This window comes from Dama dama, chromosome 23 (genome assembly GCF_033118175.1).
Source record: "Dama dama isolate Ldn47 chromosome 23, ASM3311817v1, whole genome shotgun sequence".
Classification (NCBI taxonomy): domain Eukaryota; kingdom Metazoa; phylum Chordata; class Mammalia; order Artiodactyla; family Cervidae; genus Dama; species Dama dama.
This window is the reverse complement of record NC_083703.1, coordinates 61,460,108-61,481,641: the sequence shown is the minus strand read 5'-3', so window position 1 is coordinate 61,481,641 and position 21,534 is coordinate 61,460,108. Positions and strand designations below refer to the sequence as shown.

At 54.7% G+C, this 21,534-nt stretch overlaps 2 protein-coding genes across 5 annotated transcripts; both read left to right on the top strand.

Moving 5' to 3' along the window:
- The first annotated feature begins 135 nt into the window (after positions 1-135).
- LOC133045012 (interferon regulatory factor 4-like) lies at positions 136-12,570 on the top strand. 4 transcript variants are annotated; one of them, XM_061127018.1, is made up of 8 exons: positions 136-471; positions 6,117-6,306; positions 6,602-6,702; positions 7,538-7,634; positions 7,754-7,819; positions 8,591-8,962; positions 9,425-9,543; positions 9,774-12,570. In XM_061127018.1, the coding sequence occupies exons 1-8, from the start codon at positions 241-243 to the stop codon at positions 9,882-9,884; spliced, it is 1,287 nt and encodes a 428-aa protein (XP_060983001.1). In that variant the 5' UTR covers positions 136-240; the 3' UTR covers positions 9,885-12,570. The 4 variants fall into 4 exon arrangements, with proteins under 4 accessions (XP_060983001.1, XP_060983002.1, XP_060983004.1 ...); XM_061127019.1 differs by having other exon boundaries at positions 136-444; positions 8,588-8,962; positions 9,774-9,913; XM_061127021.1 differs by lacking the exons at positions 6,602-6,702; positions 7,538-7,634.
- Positions 12,571-12,605: 35 nt separating this feature from the next.
- On the top strand, positions 12,606-13,860 carry FOXS1 (forkhead box S1). Its single transcript, XM_061127022.1, has one exon. It carries the CDS (start codon positions 12,612-12,614, stop codon positions 13,602-13,604), a length of 993 nt encoding a protein of 330 aa, XP_060983005.1. The 5' UTR covers positions 12,606-12,611; the 3' UTR covers positions 13,605-13,860.
- Positions 13,861-21,534: the final 7,674 nt, after the last annotated feature.

The following is a 21,534-nucleotide window of genomic DNA, read 5'->3' as shown; positions in this document are numbered from 1 at the left end:
GGCTTCCCAAGGTATTCTAGGCTGCCCGCTGTGTGAGGACTGATGCCCTCCAGGCCAGGCGACACAGGGTGGGGCGAAAGGGCCTCCAGGGAGCAGAAAGGAAAGCGAAACCTCCTACCCAGACTTTCACTTTTGCCGCCTCCGCGCTGTCCAGGTGGCCCCCGCGCGCGATCCCCTGTCGCCCTGGGGTTCGGCCACCCGCGCGCCTCAGACCTGGTCCCCCGAGCACTGCGTTCCCCTATGGCCCGCGACCCCTGGCGGAGGGACGAAGGGAAGGTCTCCGACCGCAGACGATCCATGGAGGGGGCCGGGGGTCCCCTGCGCCTCCGAGAATGGCTGGTGGCGCAGATCGAGAGCGGGCGCTATGCGGGGCTGCGCTGGGAGGACGCAGGCAAGACCCTCTTCCGCATCCCCTGGAAGCACGCAGCCAAGCAGGGTTACCAGGTGCGGCAGGACGCTGCGCTCTTCAGGGTAAGGGAGTAGGGGCGGGGGTCCCAGGTTTGGGTCCTGGAGGGCTCTGTAGCACACCATCCCAGCGCCTGGAGCGACCTGATGCGCTGTCACCCCGGGCCACTCGCTCAGCCCTTAACCTCGGCTGTCTCTAGGTTGATGATGATGTTCTCTACATATGGGAGACCCTCCCGTAGGTGCCTGCTAAGTCGCTTCAGTTGTGTCCAACTCTTCCTCACCCCATGGACTGTAGCCCACCAGGCTTCTCTGTCCATGGGGTTCTCCAGGCAAGAATACTGGAGTGGGTTATCATGCCCTCCTCCAGGAGGTCTTCCCAGACCCAGGGATCAATGCAGGAGTCTCTTATGTCTCCTGCATTGACAGGAGGGTTCTTTACCACTAGCACCACCTGGGAAGCCCACCCTCTTCAAAGAGAATTAGCCAAGGGATGAATGACTTGCACCATCCTCATCCCCTAGGGGACTTCTCCCTCTTCATGGGGAAATTAGATACCACTGCCACGGATGGAAATTCCCTCCACTTCCCACCCCTGAACTGTTAACCCCAGCAACTTCGGGACATTTTCTGTACTTCCCAACCCCAGCCCTTCTCAGGGACCTCCTCCAGGAATGCCCTGTCTTTCTTCAGTCACCATTAACTTCCTCCAGACTGTCTCTTTCCCATCAAGGTTTTAACTCGGATCTCTTCCATGAGCAATAAGCAACCAGCCACATCCCAGACCACTGCCACCATCCCAAACACCTCAGCTGCCTCCAGCTCCTGCTTCTCTGGCCTCCCCTCTACTTTCACAGGGTATAAAGCACCTAGAAAGGACCTTCTGGTCATCAACTCCCTCACTCATAGCCCCTCAGCTCCTCCTCTCCCCACAATCTGGCTTCTCTTCCTCCTGCTGATGTCTCTAATTGTCTCTAAGAACCCCATTGCTGTCATCTTCTTAGACACCCCTTGCCCCGCCTCAGTGGGTCTACATCTAGTGGTCCCTCCTCCTCCTTGAAACAGTCTTACTTGGTTCCCAGAATCTCTGTGCGCCCACTCCACTCCAACCCTGACCTGTTTTCCTCCTGCCTTCCGGGCCCCTGCTTCTCAGCCTCCATCCCCTCTCCTCTTTTGGTGCTCTCAGCACTCCCTCCTGGGCCTCCCTCCTCCCGTCCCACTCTCCCCTTACAAGGCCTCAGTGTTTCCCACCCTCCCCTCCAAGCCCCAAGCCTGCTAGTCTAGCACTCCCAGACCTCTCAAATTCAGCACCTCCTCAGTATCACACTTGTCAGCTCCCCGCTGCAAAATTGTTTTTCAAAATGGGAGATGGCATCACCTGCCACCCAGACCACAGAGCCAGGCACCTGAACCCTGGCTGCTCCCCTCTCTTCCAGTCTCATTCTAACCCATTACCAAGGTGTTTGGCTCTTCCTGCAGAACTGCTCTTTCAGCCATCTACTTGGATCCATTCCCACCACCTTTCACCAGGACAACTGAGTGCCCTGCTTTCCGGTCCCTTGGCTCTCCCCTCTGTCCTCCAGAGGGATCACTCTAAATGTAAATCTTGCCTCTGCACTCCCTGCCTCAGATTCCTTCCATGACTCCCTGTTGCTCCTGTAATTAAGTCCCAGCTCCTTACCAGGATCACAAAGCCCTGCACGAACTGCTCCTCTCTGGCCTGTGTCCATCTCTCCCCACTCCCTCCCCAACTTCAGACCCAGCCAGATAGTTCTTTCACTTTCCAAATGGTTCCTGTGTCTCTCACTGGGAGACCTTTGTACATTCCGTTCCCCCTGCCTGGAACACCCTCTCTACCTTTACCGGCCAACTCCCCCCGTCATGCTCAGTGTAAACATCCCCTACTGAAGACAAGCTTCCCCTGATGCATTCATTTGTTTAAAGCATCAAGGAAGCTCTCAGTGCTTCTCCAAGTGGGCCCTGATTCCTTCTACTTCCTCCATTGAACAACTTTCCCTATGAATTATAAGTGCCGTGTATGATTCTGCCTCCTCCAGCTGCCTATGGGTGGTGACCCCAAGCATACTGCCTGGCCCACAGAAGAAACTCATTAAGTGTCGAACAGGTGGTTACCTGGCCTGCACCTTAAGGCTATGTGCTGTTCAGAAGTGGGAGATTCTGTGGACTGGCCCTCCCTGCCCCTCTTTGGGGATGCTTTGACCCATCCTTCAACCCACTAGTGACACACACATGTGGCCCCCTGGCTTCATGCCCTCCCGGTACCTCAAAGCCCACAGGATAAAGCTTGGCCTTCATAATCCAGCTTCAGTCTGTCTTCTTCCTTAATCCCTCTTTCCCTTTCCCCCAACACATGCAGTAGATCCTCATTCTTCACAGATTGCATATTGACAAATTCTCTTCCTTGCTGAAATTATGTATACTCCCCCAATTGATATTCAAAGGACTTTTGCAGTCATTCACAGAATGGGAAAAAAAAAAAACAAAAACAACTGGGTCACCAATATGCACATTTCCAGCGGAGGCTGAAGAAGGTGACAACCCTAGTTTCAGCTCTTCTACTGTCCTTTCACAGGCAATCTTTAGTGCCACATTTTTTATACTTTTTGTGCTTTCTGTTGGTGATTTCACTGTTTAAAATGGCCCCCAAGCCCACACAGTGCTGAAGCTTTGTTAGGACTCCTGAGCACAGGAAGGCTGGCATGTGCCTTTCGGAGAAAACACCTTTATAAGGTAAGTTCCTTTGAGATGTGAGTTATAGTGTTGTTGGCCATAAGTTCACTGTTAATGAATCAACAGTTTATATTCAATAAGGTGTCCTTCAACAGAAACACACATAAAACAAGGTTATGTATTGTTTGATAAACAATCCAGTTTGATAAACAATCCAAATCCAGTTGATAAACAGGATGTATTGACCAGTTGATGTACCAGAGGCTGACAAGGACCTAGCCTTGTATTTCCTTTAGGAGTGATAGTTCTGTGTGCCCTTACTTAGTGTTTCTGTAAATTTTATGGAACACAACTACCACGAGTAATGAGAGTCAACTATATACATACCCTCACATACACATATCAGCTCGTCCTACCAGACTGCTCACTCTCCCCTGCGTGCTTCCTGCCATGCTTTTGCTCAAACGGTCACTCCGCCAGGCATATCACTTCACCTGGCAATTTCCTACTCATCCTTCAAGGCCAAATTCAGTCTATCCCACAAATATTTACTGAGCATCTCTTGTGTGCTATGCGCCACTCTATGGGCTTGGGGGGCACAGCAGTGTTCCTAAAGATCCCTCTCTCAGCTTGGTGATAGCAGCCTGAGCCTTGAGCCCCGGTTATGTTTGAGTTAGAGCACCATGAATATAATGAACAAGTTCTGCAGTAAATAAGCACGGACTGTCTGCTAGGTGCTGTGCTAAGCATCTCACACAGACCACTCATCTTACACCTGCCACAACCACATGAGGTTAGGTATTATTAGCACAGTTTACAGACAGCAAAATCAAGTCTTAAAGGTCTCACCACTGGCAAGAGACACCAACATGGGAAATGCGGCTTTTGTCTGGTGTCCCACTAAGTCTGGGATCTCCAAGAGCAATGACTGAGTGTGATTTATCAGTTAAATCGCCCCTCTACCCCCGTCCACCACTGATTCCTGAATGTGATCAATTCAAGCAAGACATCTCTTGTCTTCCCCTTTGACTACTCTGCTCCACGCTGGCCTTCCTTGAAATCTATCCCACCCCCATGACCTTTGCCCTCACTGTTCTTTCTACCTAGAACAGCCTTCCCCCAGCTCTTTGTCAGACTCCTTCCTTCTTTTCAATAAGGCCTCAGCCCAAATGCCACTTCCTCCAAGAGGCCTTTTCTGATTACCCTCTCTAAAGCAGTCCCTCATATTTTTTATTTATTTAGTCCCTCTACCATAACAGTCTGGCTTCCCAAGTGCCAAGTAGGCGACAAGAGATTCGATCCCTGAGTCAGGAAGATCTTCCGGAGAAGGAAATGGTGACCCACTCCAGTATGCTTGCCTGGGGAGTCTCATAGACAGAGGAGCCTGGCGGGCTACAGTGCATGGGGTCGCAAGAGTCAGACAGGACTGAGCCACTGAACAGCAAACAACAACCATAACAATCATTCTAATGTGTTTAATGAGCATCTTTGGTTTATATGTGTTCTTGCAAAGTGGGCGTTGCTGTTTTGTGTGTTCTTATGTACATCATCTTGTGTTGTAGGTCTCATTCTGTATCTTACTTTTATTTCACTGAGGGTCATGCTCTGAAGATCTATTCTTGTTCTCTGTCCATCTAATTTGTTTCTAGATGCTGTACAGACTCTATAGTGGGTATCTATTACACACACACACATACCCATCTACTTTCCTAGGGATGGACACAAATTTGCTTTCCGGACCACAAATAGCTCTGCAGTGAATCTGGTCCCCTCATGAGCTTCTGTGAGAATTCCTTGGGAACTGAAATTTCTGGTCACAGGGTATGCTTATACTTAACTGAACTAGGCATGCCTGAGTTCCCTCCAGAAACTCTGCCCCCATTCCACTAACCATGTCCACATCCCAACCAACTCCTGGCTTAGCCAACTGGCTAAATTTTGTAAGCTTACAGATGATATCTCATACTTTTATCTGTACTTCTGTGGCACTAATGAGTCACAACATCTTCCCCTATGCTCGTGGGCTTCTGGTTTCCTCTTCGGTAAACTACCCATTGTTGTCCTTCGATAAGATTTTTTTTTCTTTCAGGATTGTTCTCTGTTTCTTCTTGATTTGCAGGAGTTTCCATATGTTCTAGATCATAGCCCCTTGATGATTTCAGACTTCCCAAGTTTTTTGCCTTATGGTTCATGCCCTCAAAATTTTGTTTAAGAAACATTATCTGCCCCCTAGAAGATTTCTTCCTACATTATCTCCTATTAGGTTTATGGTTTCACCTTACTTTTGTTTTTTTTTTTTGGTCATCTGGAGTCCACTTTGTATGGTGCAGTAGGTGCGGATATCATTTATGGCTCTCCAGGTAGCATGTCCGGAGAAGGCACTGGCAACCCTCTCCAGTCTTCTTGCCTGGAAAATGCCATGGACGGAGGAGCCTGGTAGGCTACAGGCCATGGGGTCGCTAAGAGTCTGACACGACTGAGCAACTTCACTTTCACTTTTCACTTTCACTTTTCACTTTCATGCGTTGGAAACGGAAATGGCACCCCACTCCAGTGTTCTTGCTGGAGAATCCCAGGGACAGGGGAGCCTGGTGGGCTGCCGTCTATGGGGTCACACAGAGTCAGACACGACTGAAGCGACTTAGCAGCAGCAGCAGCAAGTAGCAGGTCACTGCCATCATTTTCTGTCCCATTGTATTATTTATTTTTTTATTTCTCACAATCCATAATTTGGAATATCATTATTTCTTTTCAGCTGTTTGCAGCTGCCTTCTCCCATTAGACTTGCATTCCTTGAGAACAGGGGTGTCTGTCTTGCTTCCCCTTCAGTCTAGAACTTGAGCTTGCTCAAGGAGCAGGAGCTCAAGAAATAAGTGTTCGACGGTCGGAGGGAGGAACAGAGGAGCCTAGGGGCAGAGAAAGAGAGAGAAGGGTGGGAGCTAAGGCAGTCCTCATCCCTTTGCATGGCACCAGCCCTGTCTCCCAGGTCATTCCTCCCCAATTCCCCTGCTTATCCCCAGGCCTGGGCCATATACAAGGGCAAGCACCTAGAGGGCATTGACAAGGAGGATCCCTCTACTTGGAAGACACGGCTTCGCTGTGCCCTCAACAAGAGTGCTGACTTCTGTGAAGTACGTGAGCGCAGCCAGCTGGACATCTCCAACCCCTACAAGGTCTACCGGCTCCTGTCTGATGGTGCCCACGACCCAGGTACCATACTGCCTGCTGGAGGTAGAAGCTTAGAATGGCTCTCTAGGCAATAAGGACTCCACCTTGCCCATCTGTAAAGTGGGAAAGAGTGAACTTACTGAGCTTAAAATCATGGGCTGGTAAACATAGAAGGATGCTTACAGTTTATCTCCCCATTCCAAAAAGAGGAAACTGAGGCCCAGAGAGAGGTGGGCCTTGCCTGAGATCATTCAGTGAGCTGGGATCATCTCAGACAAGGTTGAAGGGATTCACCTTGGGGCCCAGGAAACCACAGACTATTACTTGCTCCATCCAGTTACCAGGGCTTGTGCCCCCGGTAAAGAGGAGGGCATTCTTCAGAGCCAGCAGAAGCCCCCTGGAAGAGTGACAGAGCCAGCCTGCAGGACAGAAGAGCAGGTCAGCATGTCCTTCTAGCCCCTGCAGCCTTGCCAACCCAGTCACCTCACACCCATACCACCCCCTCTACATTCTCCAGTGCATCATCTCATCCTCTCCATCAGGTCTTGGCCATCATTGTCCCCATCCCTCTATCAGCTCTACTTCCTACCTCTACTCCATCTCTGCCATCACTTTTAGCTCCTTCATTCTATTCTCCTTAACTCTACCATCTCTGTCCCATTGTCTCCATCACCTTCACCTCCATCCCTCATGTGCATCAGTCCTATTTTCTCCCATTTCATCCCCTCTCCCCTGTTATCACTGGGTCTATTGGTGTGTCTCCACTCATGCCACCAAATCCAGTTCCATCATTGTATTCCCTTCACCTTCATCACCTCTAGCTCCTCTCTATCATCTCCCATCATCTCTGTCTCCATCATTGTCTGTATCACTCTTACTCCACCCCGACGCATCTCCTCCTTCATCTATGGTCCATTGCTCCGTCCCCATCACCCTATTAGCCTGGTTCATTCCACTGTCCCCTGTACCCCATTCCATCCATCACTCGGTCCCCCCATCTCTGTCACTCCATCTCCTTATTCACTCCTAGCACTTCTCTCCCTACCACAATGAATTTCATCTCTGACCCCATCATCTCCAAAAACCCCATCAACTCTCTCTTTACCTCTGTGGGGGAAAAAGTCTTGAGCTCTGAAACCTCAAAGTCTCTATTAACCCCAACTGCCCTCCGTTCTGCCCAGACCTCCATCTGCCCCACTGCAGACTGTCTGGGAATTCCTGTGGCCCACAGGTCTCATCTCCTACCCTCACCACCCTTCCTCCCAATGCTCAGGATGTATCCGGATTAGTCACAGAGGATAAAGACAAGGAGCAGCCCTCCAGGCTAGCCCAGCAGGACTCCCTGCTCCCAAGCCCTTTGGCTGACCACAGTAAGGACTGGGTCTCCTCACCCAACCCTGCCCCCTCCCTGGCCTCTTCTGTGACCTTGGTGTAGGGGTAAGGGCACCCAGGGTGAGACAATGCCTTATTGCTTCCTCTCCTTCCCCAGGCTACCAGGCACAGAATCCCGCTCACCCCTGGGGCCCTTTGCGCTCTGAGAATTTCAGCAACCCTGGTAAGGAACTGGAAGGCCCTCTCCTCTGACTACTGTGCAGAACAGGGGAGGGCCCAGGATTGAGGCCAAATAGCCTCTGTCTTCCACCCAAAGTACCCATGCAGACCAGATAACAAGAGCGAACATTTGTTGAGGGCTTAGCTTATGCCAGGCATCCTTCTAAGTCTCCCCACAGCCCTGTGAGACAGATAGTGCCATTCCTGGCATTTTACAGATGCAGAAGCCAGACACAGCGATTAAGAACCCTGCCCAAGGCCACACAGTAACCTTGGGAAAGTTCCTAAGAGGCCACAGTTCCTAAGTGGCAGTAAGAGATTAGAATCCAGGGGCCTGGTTACAGAGCTCACAGCCCTAACCACTGAGCATACTGCTAACTGGAGGCTGCTGTTTTGTTGTTGTTGCTATTATTATTATTTCTTCCAGCACTAAAATCCTTGCTGGGAAGAAGCTCCTAGAATTCCAGAAACTGGGCCTAGGAGGGCAGCAGTGTCACGCCCCCATTATACTGATGGCTCCAAACTCTGATTGTGAAGCTCAACTACCAGTTCTATCCTGGTAGTTAGAAGTATGTATCCGTTGAAAGTAGTTATACTGGAAGCTGCTATTATATACTAGCACCACCACTACTGCTAGAATTATTATCACTTAGGGACAGTGTCAAAAATTCCTGAGGTGGGGGCCGGGAGGACCGCTGGGTCCCCTGCCCGGTTGTGTGGATGGAGCGGGAGCCGGCGCCGCCAACGCCGGGCGCGCCCTCTCCCTTTCCAGCAGATTGCTGGCTGCACGTGCGACTCTTCTACCGCGCGGAGCTGGTGCGCGAAGCCACAGCGCTGGCGGCCGAGGGCTGCCGCCTGAGCCCGCGCGCGGCCGCCGCGGCCGCCGAGCGACTGCTGGGGCCGCCGCCCAGGGTGGCGCAGGTTCGTTTCCCGGAGCCGCCGGCTGGCGCCCACGTGCTGCGGCGCCTGCTGCCGCACCTGGAGCACGGCGTGCTGCTGTGGGTGGCACCCGAGGGCGTCTTCGCCAAGCGCCTGTGCCAGGGCCGCGTGTACTGGCGCGGCCCGCTTGCCCCGCACCGCGCGCGGCCCAACAAGCTGGAGCGCGAGCGCACCTGTCAGCTGCTCGACACGCGCCGCTTCCTCGCGGGTAAGAGCGCGACCGCGGGGCCGTGGGTTTGAGAATTCTGGGCCTGGGATGGGCCTGGAAACAAAGGACGTGACACAGAAGCGCCGAAAGTGGGGACGAATGCGGACGTGGGCCTGTAGGAGGTGGTGGTGTAGGCAGGTGGCAGGCTTGGGCCGTTGGGTGTGGGACAGAAGCCTAGGACTTGGGCACGTGTTGTCTTAGGGCATTAAGCATAAGGTGGGCATTAGGGCGCTGGGCAGAAGATAGGCACAGGTGAGTGGCAGTGGGCATGATAGTGAGCCCAGGGCACGAGGCACAGGGCCTGAGAATTAGAAGTGAAACATGAGACAGGCATAGGGATGTGGGAGTGGGCCTGGGCACACGGGGGACATGGATTTACAGGACATGGTCAGGGGATATGAGCACAAGGTGGGCATCAGATGGGATCCCCCACCCCAGACCCCACCATCTCGGTGCCCGTAGAACTGCGAGCCCATCTGCAGGATGGTTGCCCAGAGCCCGAGTACCAGATCCGGCTGTGCTTTGGCGAGGAGTACCCGGGGCCCCCGGACCAGCCCGAGGAGCGGCTCATTATGGCTCATGTGAGTCACTTTCCACTCCAGCAGAGAACCACCCCCTACCCAGCCCCTCTAAATAGCCTGTCACTGCTCCCTCCAGTCCCAGCTCTGCCCCTGACCTGCCATATGACCTCTGACCTGGAAGACCTCCTGTGCGAAAATGCACGTGGAGATGGGTTATCACTCCCCACCCAACAAAGTGGGTGGGTAAGGAAGGGGTTGGCTCATTCCTCCACCTCACTCCCACCCTGCAGGTGGAGCCAGTCTTCGCCAGGGAGCTCCTCCTGCACTCGAAGATCCACGGCCAGATGCCCAGGTGGCAGGTTCCCAGCATAGCATCCCCGGCAGCATCACTCACCTGCTGACACAGCTGAGTCAGCCCTAAGCGGCATCTTCCTCTTACCATACCCACTAAAGCAACTCCCCACAGGGTATAGATCCCACCCTAGTCCTGCCCCAACTGAGCCAGGGGATTTAAGATAGGTTGGGACAGTGGAAGCCAGTCATGGCCTTCAACCACTCAGCCACCAAGCTGGAGCCTGGGAACCAGGTGCAGAGATAGACAGCTGGACCTGAGGCATCAGGCTTGAAAATCAAACTCAACCTTGAGGCTCCAGAAATAACAATTAGGACAGAAACAAGGCTTCATCTTTTTGTTAAGAGTTGGACATGCTTACACTGGTTTACCTAAAGCAGACTCTAATTGCAGTTGATCCGTTATAAAATTTGCTTAAAGCTGAGTTTACTGGGAGTTCCCTGGTGCTCCAGTGGTTAGGACTCTGCACTTCCACTGCTGGGGGCCCAGGTTGGAGGGATCCCTTGTCAGGGAACTAAGATCCTGCAAGCCCCACAGCCTGGCCAAAAACAAAAAAAGGAGGGGGGTGGCTGAGTTTACTAATAATTAGACACTCGGCATGGTTTAGACTGAAGCCCAACCAGTAACAGAACTGTCCCACTTCTGAGGGGTTTGAGTTTCCAGACCCTCCTTCCACCTGCCACAATCTCTCTTCTTTGGAGGCGGTGAGAAGTAGTGGGGGTCTGGGCTCCCAAAACAGAGGATTTGACCTGAACCTGGGGCTTTGAATGCTAACCACTGAACCACCACCTGTAGATACTGTCTTTGGAGAAACTGAGGCAGGCCTAGGATAAGAACCTAAGTGGGAGCCAGGAGTCCATCCCATCCCCAAGCCCCACCAATTTTTTGCAAAATGTGAGTTATAGGGAGTCCATGAGAATTGGAGGGAACCCCCTCCACCATGAAGGCAGTGACCCTGCCTTGTCAGTAAAGACCAGATATCAGACCTATTACCTCTTCTGATTTCTGACTATTTATAGGAGTTCTCTTTCAGATGGCAATGTAATAAATCTTTCAGTGATACACAAATAAGCCACTTTTACAGAGGAGAAACTGTATGACTCCACAAAGGATAGAAGTCAGTCAAATCACTATTTTTAAAATTGATTTAATAAATGTTTATTGAGCACCTACTCTGTTTCAGGCAAATGCTGGACACTGGGGATAGAGCAAACCATGGTCCCTATTCTCTTACGGGTCACAAACCTGTTTTCCAGTGGTGTCCTGGTAACTGTCCTCTAACCCCTGCCCCTGACAGAAGGAGTGGTATTAAGGAGTTCCATCCTTCTGAGTTGAAATCACAGCTTTGGTCTCTTACTAGCTGTGCCACCTCAGGCAAGTCACTTAACTTCTCTGAGCCTCAGGCTCCTCATCTACTCAGAAGAACCTCTCAGGGCCTCTGGAGCAGAGCTGGTCTGAGAAGTAACTGTCGAGAGGGGAGGGGAGCTGGCCTGGCATGCCAGTGACTCACAGGAAGTGCCGGCTGATTTGGTTGCTTGGAGCTGGGAGAGCATAGTGGCGGTTGCTTTACCTTCAGAAGCCTTGACTGTCCTGGGCTTTGCTGTACCCCCCAAGCCTAAGGCTGCAGCTATCGGAGAAACTCAGCTCAAGGTGACAGCCCTCATCATGCCCAAACCCTTACTCAGTGCCAGGCTCTAAAAGGGCACTGGATTCCATGTAAGCTTTACCACAGCCTGGACAACTGCAGAGTCAGCAGCTCCATTTTAGAGATGGGAAACTGAGGCTCAGCCAGAGAATTGGTTGAGAGCCTCTTGGAAGGGGGATGTCTCTGGCCTGAGGTCTGTCCTCCCCATACTAGTCACTAGAGGGCGCCAGCGCCCAGCAAGCCGGGTTTGGGCTGGCTCTCATAAGCACCCTAGGTGCCCCACCTCTTGCAGACCCCAGTGCTAGGAGGGCAGGGAACAGTGTGACCCCGAGTGCTCTGCGCTGCGGGGAGGAGAAAGAGAATCACGGGCCTGGGAGGAGGAGGAGAGGAGAAAGAGGAAACCAGAGGTGGGGATTCAAGAGGCCCCTGAGGCTCTTCTCACAAAGCTCCCTGAGCTTGAGCTCAGATTCTACCTCTCCTCTCTCATGAGAGTGTGTGTGTGTGTGTGTGTGTGTGTGTGTGTGTGTGTGTGTGTCTCCCTGTCTTTGTGGATTTCTTTCTTTCTGTCGTTCAGTGATTCTTTTTCTGTACTCTGTGCACGTGCGCAAGTGCATGGGGCTGGCTCTGTGTCTCCCCTTTTTCTGCCTAATTGCTGTCTCTTGTCTCTGCCTGTCTCCTCTGTGTGTTCCTGTCGCCCTCTCATTATGTCCCCACCTCTCTTTGTCTCTGTCCTGTCTTTCTTCATTCTCTCTCTGTATCTCTGCCTTGATCTCTTTTTGTTTCTGTCGCTGTCTCGCCCAGTTTCACATCCCGTCCGTCCTCAGCCACCGCCACCAGCCAGCACACGTGGGCTGAGGGTCTCAGGCCCTTCCCTCCCGTGTCTCCTCACCCTGGGCAGCTGCTCACAGCTTCCCAATCCTGGCCTCTCCTGCCCGCCCCTCTTGGGCCTGGGGGAAGGGGGGCGAGGGAGGAAGGGAGGGCAGCCTGGCGGGCCCACCCCTTTTTGCCTTTCCAGGCTGGGAGGCTGGGCCAGTGGGTCTTTTAACCAGCCTGGGCAGGCTGTGCCGGACACCAGCCCTGGACATCGTGCCTGGCCTCTGCGGTTCCGGCAGCCTGGCCAACCTGGCCAGCATGCAGCAGCCGCCCCCACCCAGGCCCCTGGCCCCTGCGGCCGAGCCAACCAAGCCTCCTTACAGCTACATCGCCCTGATCGCCATGGCCATCCAGAACTCTCCGGGGCAGCGGGCCACACTCAGCGGCATCTACCGCTACATCATGGGCCGCTTCGCCTTCTACCGCCACAACCGGCCGGGATGGCAGAACAGTATCCGCCACAACCTGTCACTCAACGAGTGCTTTGTCAAGGTGCCCCGCGATGACCGCAAGCCAGGCAAGGGCAGCTACTGGACCCTGGACCCCGACTGCCATGACATGTTCGAGCATGGCAGCTTCCTGCGCCGCCGCCGGCGCTTCACCCGACGGGCCGGTGCCGAGGGCGCCAAGGGCCCCACCAAAGCGCGCCGTGGACCCCTCCGAGCCACCAGCCAGGATCCAGGAGCCCCCGACATCGCAGCTAGCAGACAGTGCCCGTTCCCGCCGGAGCCACTGGAACCCAAGGGCCTAAGCTATGGGGGTCTGGTGGGGGCCTTGCCGGCCAGCATGTGCCCGGCCACCACCGATACCAGGCCTCAGACACCCTCAGAGGCCAAGGAGATGCCCACGCCCAAGGCTGCAGGCCCCGGGGAGCTCCCTGTGGCTACCTCGTCTTCCTCGTGCCCTGCATTTGGCTTTCCCACCAGCTTCCCTGAGGCTGAGGGGTTTAGCAAGGCCCCTGCACCCATCTTGACCCCCGAGGCCACCATCGGGAGCAGCTACCAGTGCCGGCTGCAGGCGCTGAATTTCTGCATGGGGACTGACCCGGGACTCGAGCACCTCTTGGCCTCAGCAGCCCCCTCCCCTGCACCACCCACCCCACCAGCCTCCCTCCGGGCCCCGCTGCCCCTGCCAGCTGACCCCAAGGAACCCTGGGTTGCAGGCAGCTTCCCTGTCCAGGGAAGCTCCAGCTACCCATTGGGGCTGACCTCCTGCCTGTACCGGACGCCAGGAATGTTCTTCTTTGAGTGAAGGCCAGCCGGCCTCAGGCCGTCCCTGCATAGCCCCTGCCAACTACGCCCTCCAGGTTGAGCCTGACTCTGGGATCTGGGGAGCTCTCAAAGGACGCGGGCCTGGCAAGCCCACGACAGCTGGGACAGGAAGCCAAGACTGCAGCGGTGAACACTCAGCCAGCCCTAGGGCCTCTGGACAGACTTGGGGGTGAGGGGAAGCAGGGCCCCCTGGGGATTTACTCTGTGGCTCTCAGGGCCAATAAAACCAGTGTGATGATGAGGGTCAGTCTGCTGGATGGTTGGCAGCTGAATACCAGGACACCTGGTTCCATGTGGAGTGGGTGTGGCTGTGGGGTCAAATGGCAGGGGCAGGGGACCCTGGATAGAAATGTCCCACATGAGGCTCTCTACTGCTGGGGGCTTTCTCAGGGGGTTTCCCAGGAAGGCAGAGGAAGGGGGAGCAGGGATTTGGAGAGAGAGAGAGAGAGGAAGGATGCAATTAGGAGAGATGCCCAGCAGGGTTGGGGCTGGGCAGCACTGAGGGGCTGATCCTCCAGCCCCAAAGTCTGACTCGGCTCCCTCATGATGAGCAACCATAATACCTGTGACCATTTGTGGTATTTATCCTGTCCTGGGCTCACGTATATCTTCTCATATATATATATATCTGTGTGGTACAGAATGTTTTCCCCATTTTACAGTGGTAGAAACTGAGGCTCAAAGAATTCGGGGCTCACTAGCTCTGGCTCCAAATGGCAAATGAGTGGCAGAGAAGAAATCAAAACCAGGTCTGTGTGGCTCTACCCACCCCCGCCCCCAACCAATGTTACCTGCAGTTTGAGTGAGGCTGCAGGCTGGCACACAGGGTGACCCCCTCAGACGGATGGGGGCATTTTTTGAAGCCTGGCGTGCCCGGGCTAAAAAGCCACCCCTCACTCCTGACACAGACAGGGAGCCCAAGGCTCAAAAGGCAAGCACACTTCCCTTGTCTGGATTTCCCACGTGACTGGGAGACCTCCCTGTGCCAACAGCTCTCTGAAGTCTCCTGGTGTCTCTTTAAGAAAACATTTCCCTCTTGGTGGGAGGGAGCGGCTACCCAGGGTACAGCTCAGAAGAGACTGAGCCCTGACCTCTGACCTTCTTCAGCTGCCCCCTTTGGTGGAAGCAGGAGAAGTGGCTCTATTTGTGGCCCCCATCAGAGGAACAGACTTAGGGACCTGAAACCTCACTGTTCCCACACCCTCCAACACCAGGCTTGCTGAAGTGGATGGCTTTCTTCCCGGACGTCAGTCCCCGGTCTGGATCATGGGTGTAGGGAGAGAAGACAGGAGCCAAGGATTCTTTGCTGGAGTCTCTTGGGTCCCACAAGATGATACCCAGGAGGCTGCAGACCCCTTCATCAGGCAGGCAGCCCAGTTCCCTCCAGAAACCCCCCTCTCGGGCAGGCGGCCACGCTGGCTTCAGTCTCTGCGGCTCCCTCCTCCCTCGGCCAGTCCCCTGAGGCCTGGGAGGAAGCGAGCCCGGCTGGACCGCCTCAGCTGTCTGGTTCCCACAGACTCCAGAGCTGGGGTGGAGGGGGGACCTGCAGAGTGGGGGGCTCAGTGCGGCCAGAAGAGGGTGGAAAAATGCCTGGCCAGTATGCGGACCCTCCCCACCATGTGTGCCGGGCCCCAGCCTGGAACCCGTGGAGCAGCGTGGGGACATCCTGTCCCACTCGGGCAGCCTTGTGGCTGAAAGGGGACAGGATGGAGCCCCATGAGTGCAGGGCACACGCAGGGTGTGCCTGTGTGGGTCAGTACGACTCAGGGTGTGTGTGTGAGAGAGAAGAGAGACTGAGATGCTCAGAGACAAACAGGGACAGATTCAGGGGGCGGGGGTCCTTTCTCAGCTGGATCAGAGAAAGAGGCCGCTGCTGGGCGCTGTTCCCTGTGGTGCATTCCTGTGGAGACCTGGTGACCCCAGTCCCTTCCCAGCCTGTGTCCTGGAGCTAGTAGGAGGATGGGGAGGCCGGCCCAATGGGAGGAGAGCCCAAGCCTCGGCATCCTGCTCCACCCACCCCTGGAGGAGGTTTAGCATCTAACTGGGGTGGGGGCTTGGGGAGAAGAAACTGCACCCTCTGTCCCCGATTTGTGGTAGGGGAACGGGCAAAGGGGTCAGTCGCACCCACAGCTGGGCAAGCCCCCTCCATGTCACTCTCAGGTCCCCTCGAAGAGTCCAGAAGTGAAGATGGGCCTCTCAGCCCCAGTGCCTAAGCAGGACCCTGGGCTCAGAGCCTGCCTTGGACTTGCCGTGTGAGCCTGGACCAGCGCCCATCTCTCTGGGCCCTGATTTCATTCCTTTTGCCCGGTGAGGCAGTCAGGAAGGCACAGCCTGACTCTTTGAACCCAGATCCCAGGGTGGGGCTGACCTGGGGGACAGACTGGAAGGGATCCCCTCCCAGCAGCGCTGGACCAGGAAGACCAGACACCATGGTCTCACGCTGCCCTCTGCCTGCCTGCTGCCCAGCCCGGGGACCCCACCCACTGGGCCTCCTGCCCTCACATACTTTCCGTGACCAACAGACACCCTCCAGCTCCTGCCTGGCGGGAAGAACCGTGCTCAGCAGAGACTTGGAATGCCTAAGCTGGGCCGAACCAGAGAAAGCACCTTGGCACAGACGGAGAGGCCAAGGCCAGAGAAGGTAAGTGCTGTGCCCAAGGCCACACAGCAGAGCAGGAGTACCCCTCTGCTGCCTTGACTGTATAGGTCTTAGGGGGACAGAAGCCCCTCCTTCTGATGCTCCACACTGGAGGCTGGTCTGTCTCCAGGAGGGGCTCCCAACCTCCACTCCTTCTCCTCAGCAGGTCAGAGTGCAAAAGGGTGCTGAGTGGCCTTGTAGAGTCAGGCTAAATCAAATCTAAAACGGTAGAACCAGTGGTACTTCAGAATATTCCAGAGTCTTTAATCCCGGTGACTCAGATTCTTGGACTATCAGAGCTGAAAGGGCGTCTCCCACCCTGTTTCTGAATCCCCTCCACACCAGGCAGTGCATATCACGTGGGGTGCCTTCAGAGCTGGCCTCGTCCCACCCAAGTTTGGCAGCTCTGAAGGGCTGTCAGGAAGTTCTTCACCTGCTGGTCCTTTGGTCTCTGCTCTCTCTGCCTCCAGGGAGGCTGCCCCCACCCACAGGGCTGGGCCTTCCTCAGCTGCTTCTCCACCCTCCACATCTTATCTCCCCCTCGCCTCTCCGCCCACCCGCTTCCTTCCCTGGTTTACGGCATTCCACTGCCCGAGTTCCAGGCTCCTTCCCACACCCCAGACAGCGCCTGGGCCAGGGTGGGAAAACCCTCTCCCTTAGAGCGTGGGCCCTCTGGGGCCACCACACTGATGAGGAGGATGGGGGAGGCTGTGTCGGCTAGCCTGGCATGTCTGCCTACTGGGAGTGTACAAACCCAGGAATCCAAGCCTCAGCCAAAACATCCCCTCCCATCACTCCTAAGAGGTCAGGCTGCCAGAGGCAGTAGGTACGGCAGCTAAGAGCAAGGGCTCTGGACCCCAGATGTCTGGCTTCAGGTCCCAGTTGTCCCTTCCCAGCTGTATGATCTTGAGCAAGTTGCTTCCCCTCTCTGAGTTTCCCTCATCTGAAAAATGTGGATATACTAACAGTGCCTACATCCATGGGATTGTTGCTAAGATTACATGAATTAATATTCACAAAGTGCTTTGAACAGGGTCTGGCCCATGGAAACAGCAATGTATGTATTTAAGCAAAATAAGTACGTGGGTCCTGAGAGCTTGTCCTCTTAACCTAGTTTACCCCCCAGGGGAGGCTCTAGCTACTGTGGAGGTGGGGGGGCTGTAGGGAGAGGAGAGATTGTTATGAGATGAAGTTTTGGATTCAATTCCTGGCATCTTCATTTCCTTGCTGTGTGACCTTGAACAAGTAGATTCACCTCTCTGAGTACTAGTTTCTTCATCTGTTAAATGGAGCAAGATTTCAATTCTCAAGGACTGGCATGTGGGAAAATCTCATCTTGCACAATATATGTACAATTCAGTCAACACGAATGAAACTGGACGCCTGAAACTAATATAACATGCTACTGGAACATGAAAGAGCCCCACTGGAGGGCCTTGTCCCCTCAGCCCAGTCCTCTCCGCCCCTTTCATTGGCACAGGTCCAGACCCCGAGGTGCCTAATCCCCTGTCCCCGCCCTGCTGGTAACTGGGTGGTGACTCAGGGAGGTAGCTGGTGGGGCTAAAGGAAGTGGTTCCAGGCTAAAAACAGACCAGAGGCTCATTTAGTCCCACAGTCAGCCAGAACCCTGGCTTTGACCTCTGACAAGGCTGCCTCCTCCAGACCGCAGTCCTCAGGGTGCCCTGACCTCTCTGGGAGACCAAGAGGAGGCTGATTCTCCCGAATGAGTTAAGGCAGCTGACTCCTCTAAGCCTATGCACTCGCTGTTCCCTCCGCCTGTAAAGCTCACTCCCCATGGCTGACTTCTTAGCATCCAAAGTCCATGTTGAATATCACCTCCTGGGAGAAGCCTCACCGCACGCATTGATTTGACTGGGTGTCTCTAGATTTTTTTTTTTCCATCTCTGCATCCCATGTGTTTCCTCCGCCTGGCACCTGTTGCAATGTGGAATTATGCATCTCTGTGTGTATTCACTTTTTCTTGCATCTCTGCCTTAGGGTCATAAGCCTCTGGGGGCAGGGGTTGAGTCTGTCTTATCCACTTTATCCACTTCTCCAACCCACTGACTGGCATGTAACAGGCCCTCAATAAAGGTGTGCTGAAGGGATAAATGGATAATTCCACTTGCCATGGATTAAATCTCAGAGAATCCTCCAGGGGCTCCCGGTCAGAGCCAGAGGCCAAGTTCTCAAAGGCCTATATCATCTGGCTTTGGCTCCTCTTGCACTCTCTCCCACCCTCACTCCAAACAGGCTTTGTTTGCACTTGCTCATCCTTCTTCCTGGACCACTCTCCCACGAATACCCACAGGACTCACTCCCTGACCACCACGTCCCCCATCCACCCCACCAACATGTTCCAAGTTCATTATTGCTGTCCAGTGTCTGTCTCCCAAGAAGGAAGTTCCATGAGGCCAGGAGTTTTTGTCTATCAGTTGCTTGTCCTCTACACCTGGGAATAGCGTCTGGAACAGAGTAGGGACTGGAGAGAGTTGTGGAGCACACGTAAACTCAGCAGCCTGGCCAGGTGCTTGATCCGTACATCTCAGGTCACTTTTGCTTTGACCCTGGGAGGCGAGTACTGTTATCCCATTTTACAGACAGGAAACTGAGGCTCAGAGAGGGTGCAAGGTCCATGTGAACCCCATTCTGCCTGACATGCACCCAGTCTCTCTGTCATCAGCCAGTCTCCCTGACGGTGTATTGGGTCTGCAGCTCCCTCTTCCTGTCCCCACAGTCCTTACAGCCCCTCAAGCAGTCATGCCCCAACCTCCCTCTGGCCTCTCCCTGCCTCCAGTCTCTCTCTCCCACTCAGTGATGTCCCAGACTACAGCGATCCTTCGAAATCACAGATCTGATCATGTCCCTCTTTCATTTGAAACCCTTCCATGGCTCCCTATGGCTGGGGTTCAGCCTGGCATTTGAGGCTCCTGCCAACTTCTCCAGACTTATTTCTTGCTTCTTTGTCTGCAAAAGTCCCCTGGGATGCTTCAAGACTAGCTCGTTCTCAGTTCCAAGTCTTTGGAGCTGCCTGGAACAACCCGCCTCACTCTATCTGGAAAAGGTCTGCTCCTTGTTCGCTCTCTGCTTGGCTGTCACTCCCACTGGAGAGGAGAGCATAGAAGCAAGTGTCTTCTTCCACGCCCTTCTAGCTTCACTACAATCCCCAACCTCCTGCCCCAGGGGTTCCACAGACTGTGAACTCCCCAAAGACCGAGGCCATGACTAATTCATCTCCAGGCTCTGGCTTAAGGCCAGGCCCAGAAAAGGGTCTCAAGAAATAGCAGTGAAATTCATGTCAATGCATGGCAAAAACCACTACAATATTGTTAAGTAATTAGCCTCCAACTAATAAAAATAAATGGAAAAAAAAAAAAGAAATAGCAGTGAAGTGATAGGATGTGTCTGAAGTCAGGCCACCTGCCTTGCACCCTCAGCCTACTGTGTACTGGCTGGGAACCCGTGCACTTGTCCATCAGCTCCTTGTGCCTCAGTTTCCTCATCCCTGAACTGCTGAAATACACACTCACAGGGTGGGATGAAATGAGTGCACACATGGGAATCGCTTGGTACGGTGCCTGGTGCTCAGTAAATAACACCCATTAGAGTGAAGGAAGGAACAGGTGTGTGGGCAGCTGCACGAACGGATGCTTGGTCCAGGTGGGCACATCCCTTAGGACAGCCCTGGCCGCTTCACACCCTCGGGGCGGCCCTGTCACTGGCTGAATCTTTTCCCACAGCTGCCCTGCTGGGTCCAAGGTGGCTGGTGGAATTCAAGGCCACTGGATGCCGACAGGAAAAGGCAGCGTCACCAGCCCTGGAGTAATCCAAACCAGATGTGGCCTCAGACCCATGGGGGTGGTCACTGTGGGCCTGGCCAAGGCCCAGAGGCAGGAAATAGTCTTGGAGAATGCTGCTCTCCGCTCTGCTCTCTGGGACCAGAGAGCTGGGACCAGTCGGAAGGAGCTGTCCTGTTGAGGGTGTTAACCCTTCAGAGCCCACGGTAGGGGGAGGGGTTTGCCTATGACAGTGTGCAGGAGCAGCTGGTGGCCCTGGCCCCATGGGGCAACAGAGCTGCTTGCAGAGAAGGTTACAGCATCAGCATCGTGATGGGCACTGTGCAGGGGGAGCCCACAGCACAGGCACTGGGGTGGGCAGGGCACGCCAAGCAAGGGGCAGGGTCTGCTGCCTGGGACTTGCAGAACCCCAGCCCCAGCCCCGAGCTTTGGGCCTGGCTCTGGCTCCACTCCCTCCATCAGGGCAGCTCCGAGGCTGCTGGGGATGGGAGCACTAGTGAAGGTCACGGGGCTGGATCCCAGCCTCAGACAGGCAGAGATTCAGTCCCACACCAAGGACTGCCACCCCAGCCTTCTCCTGGGTGTGCTCTGTGGCCCCGGGGGAGCAAAATCTCTCTGAACCCCCATTGTTTCCATATTGTTGAGACCATATCCTTTACCTCCAGGGACCAGGGGAAACCCAAAGGAGGCACCAGATGAATCAAAAAGAGCTTTGTAAGGTGTGCTCCCTGGAGGGAATAGGGACAGAAGAGGCAGTGATCAGCCCTGTTCCACGGCTCTGGGTGGACTTCCTTCCCAGGACACGTTCATTTGCTGTGTGGCCTCAGGCAGATCAGTTTCCCTCTCTGAACCTGTTTCCTCACCTGTGAAATATGGCGACTGAGCCCCCCTGTCCCACCTCTCGCTTGTCACAATGGCCCTTGGGGTGGCAGAGGACAGTGGTGCTGAGGTTGTCCTCTGAACCTTTGTCCTTTGTCCTTGGTTTCCTAGAAGGGGAAATGAGGCCTGTGCTGGGAGTTGGGGTCCTGCCTTCTAGCCCCAGCTTCTCCTGTCCCTGCTGAGCAGCCTGCCCATTTTGGCCTTGGTTTCCCCCGCTGGATCCCAGCCCTGGATCTCGGTGCTGGCTGGACCTCATTTCCTTACCCCTCCACTATGGCGGTGACTCATTCCTCATCATCACGCTGTGTGGCCAAGGCTCAGCCTGGGTGGGGGCCAGCACGGCTGAGAGAACGCAGAGGAAACCACAGGCCTGGCCCAGCTAGCAGGTGGCGGGCAGACAGGCAGGCAAGGGATCCACGGCCCTAGGGTCCCTGCCCATAACACATCTCCCACCAAGAGCCTAAGCCAGGCTCCCCCAGGCGCACCCCCCCTCCAGCCCTGAGTGCAAGCCCAGCAGGCTCAGAGCCCAGAGCCCCCCAGTCCTGTCCCACGTGGCACCTGCGGCAGGGGAACTCCACACCCATCTGCTGGAACAG

Excerpts from the sequence above, each read along its gene's own strand:
- FOXS1 (XM_061127022.1), top strand. The coding sequence starts at position 12,612 with ATGCAGCAGCCGCCCCCACCCAGGCCCCTGGCCCCTGCGGCCGAGCCA.
- LOC133045012 (XM_061127018.1), top strand. The coding sequence starts at position 241 with ATGGCCCGCGACCCCTGGCGGAGGGACGAAGGGAAGGTCTCCGACCGC. Across the intron at positions 6,703-7,537 it reads CCTGCAGGACAGAAGAGCAG|GATGTATCCGGATTAGTCAC; the intron begins GTCAGCATGTCC and ends CCCAATGCTCAG. Across the intron at positions 8,963-9,424 it reads CACGCGCCGCTTCCTCGCGG|AACTGCGAGCCCATCTGCAG; the intron begins GTAAGAGCGCGA and ends CGGTGCCCGTAG.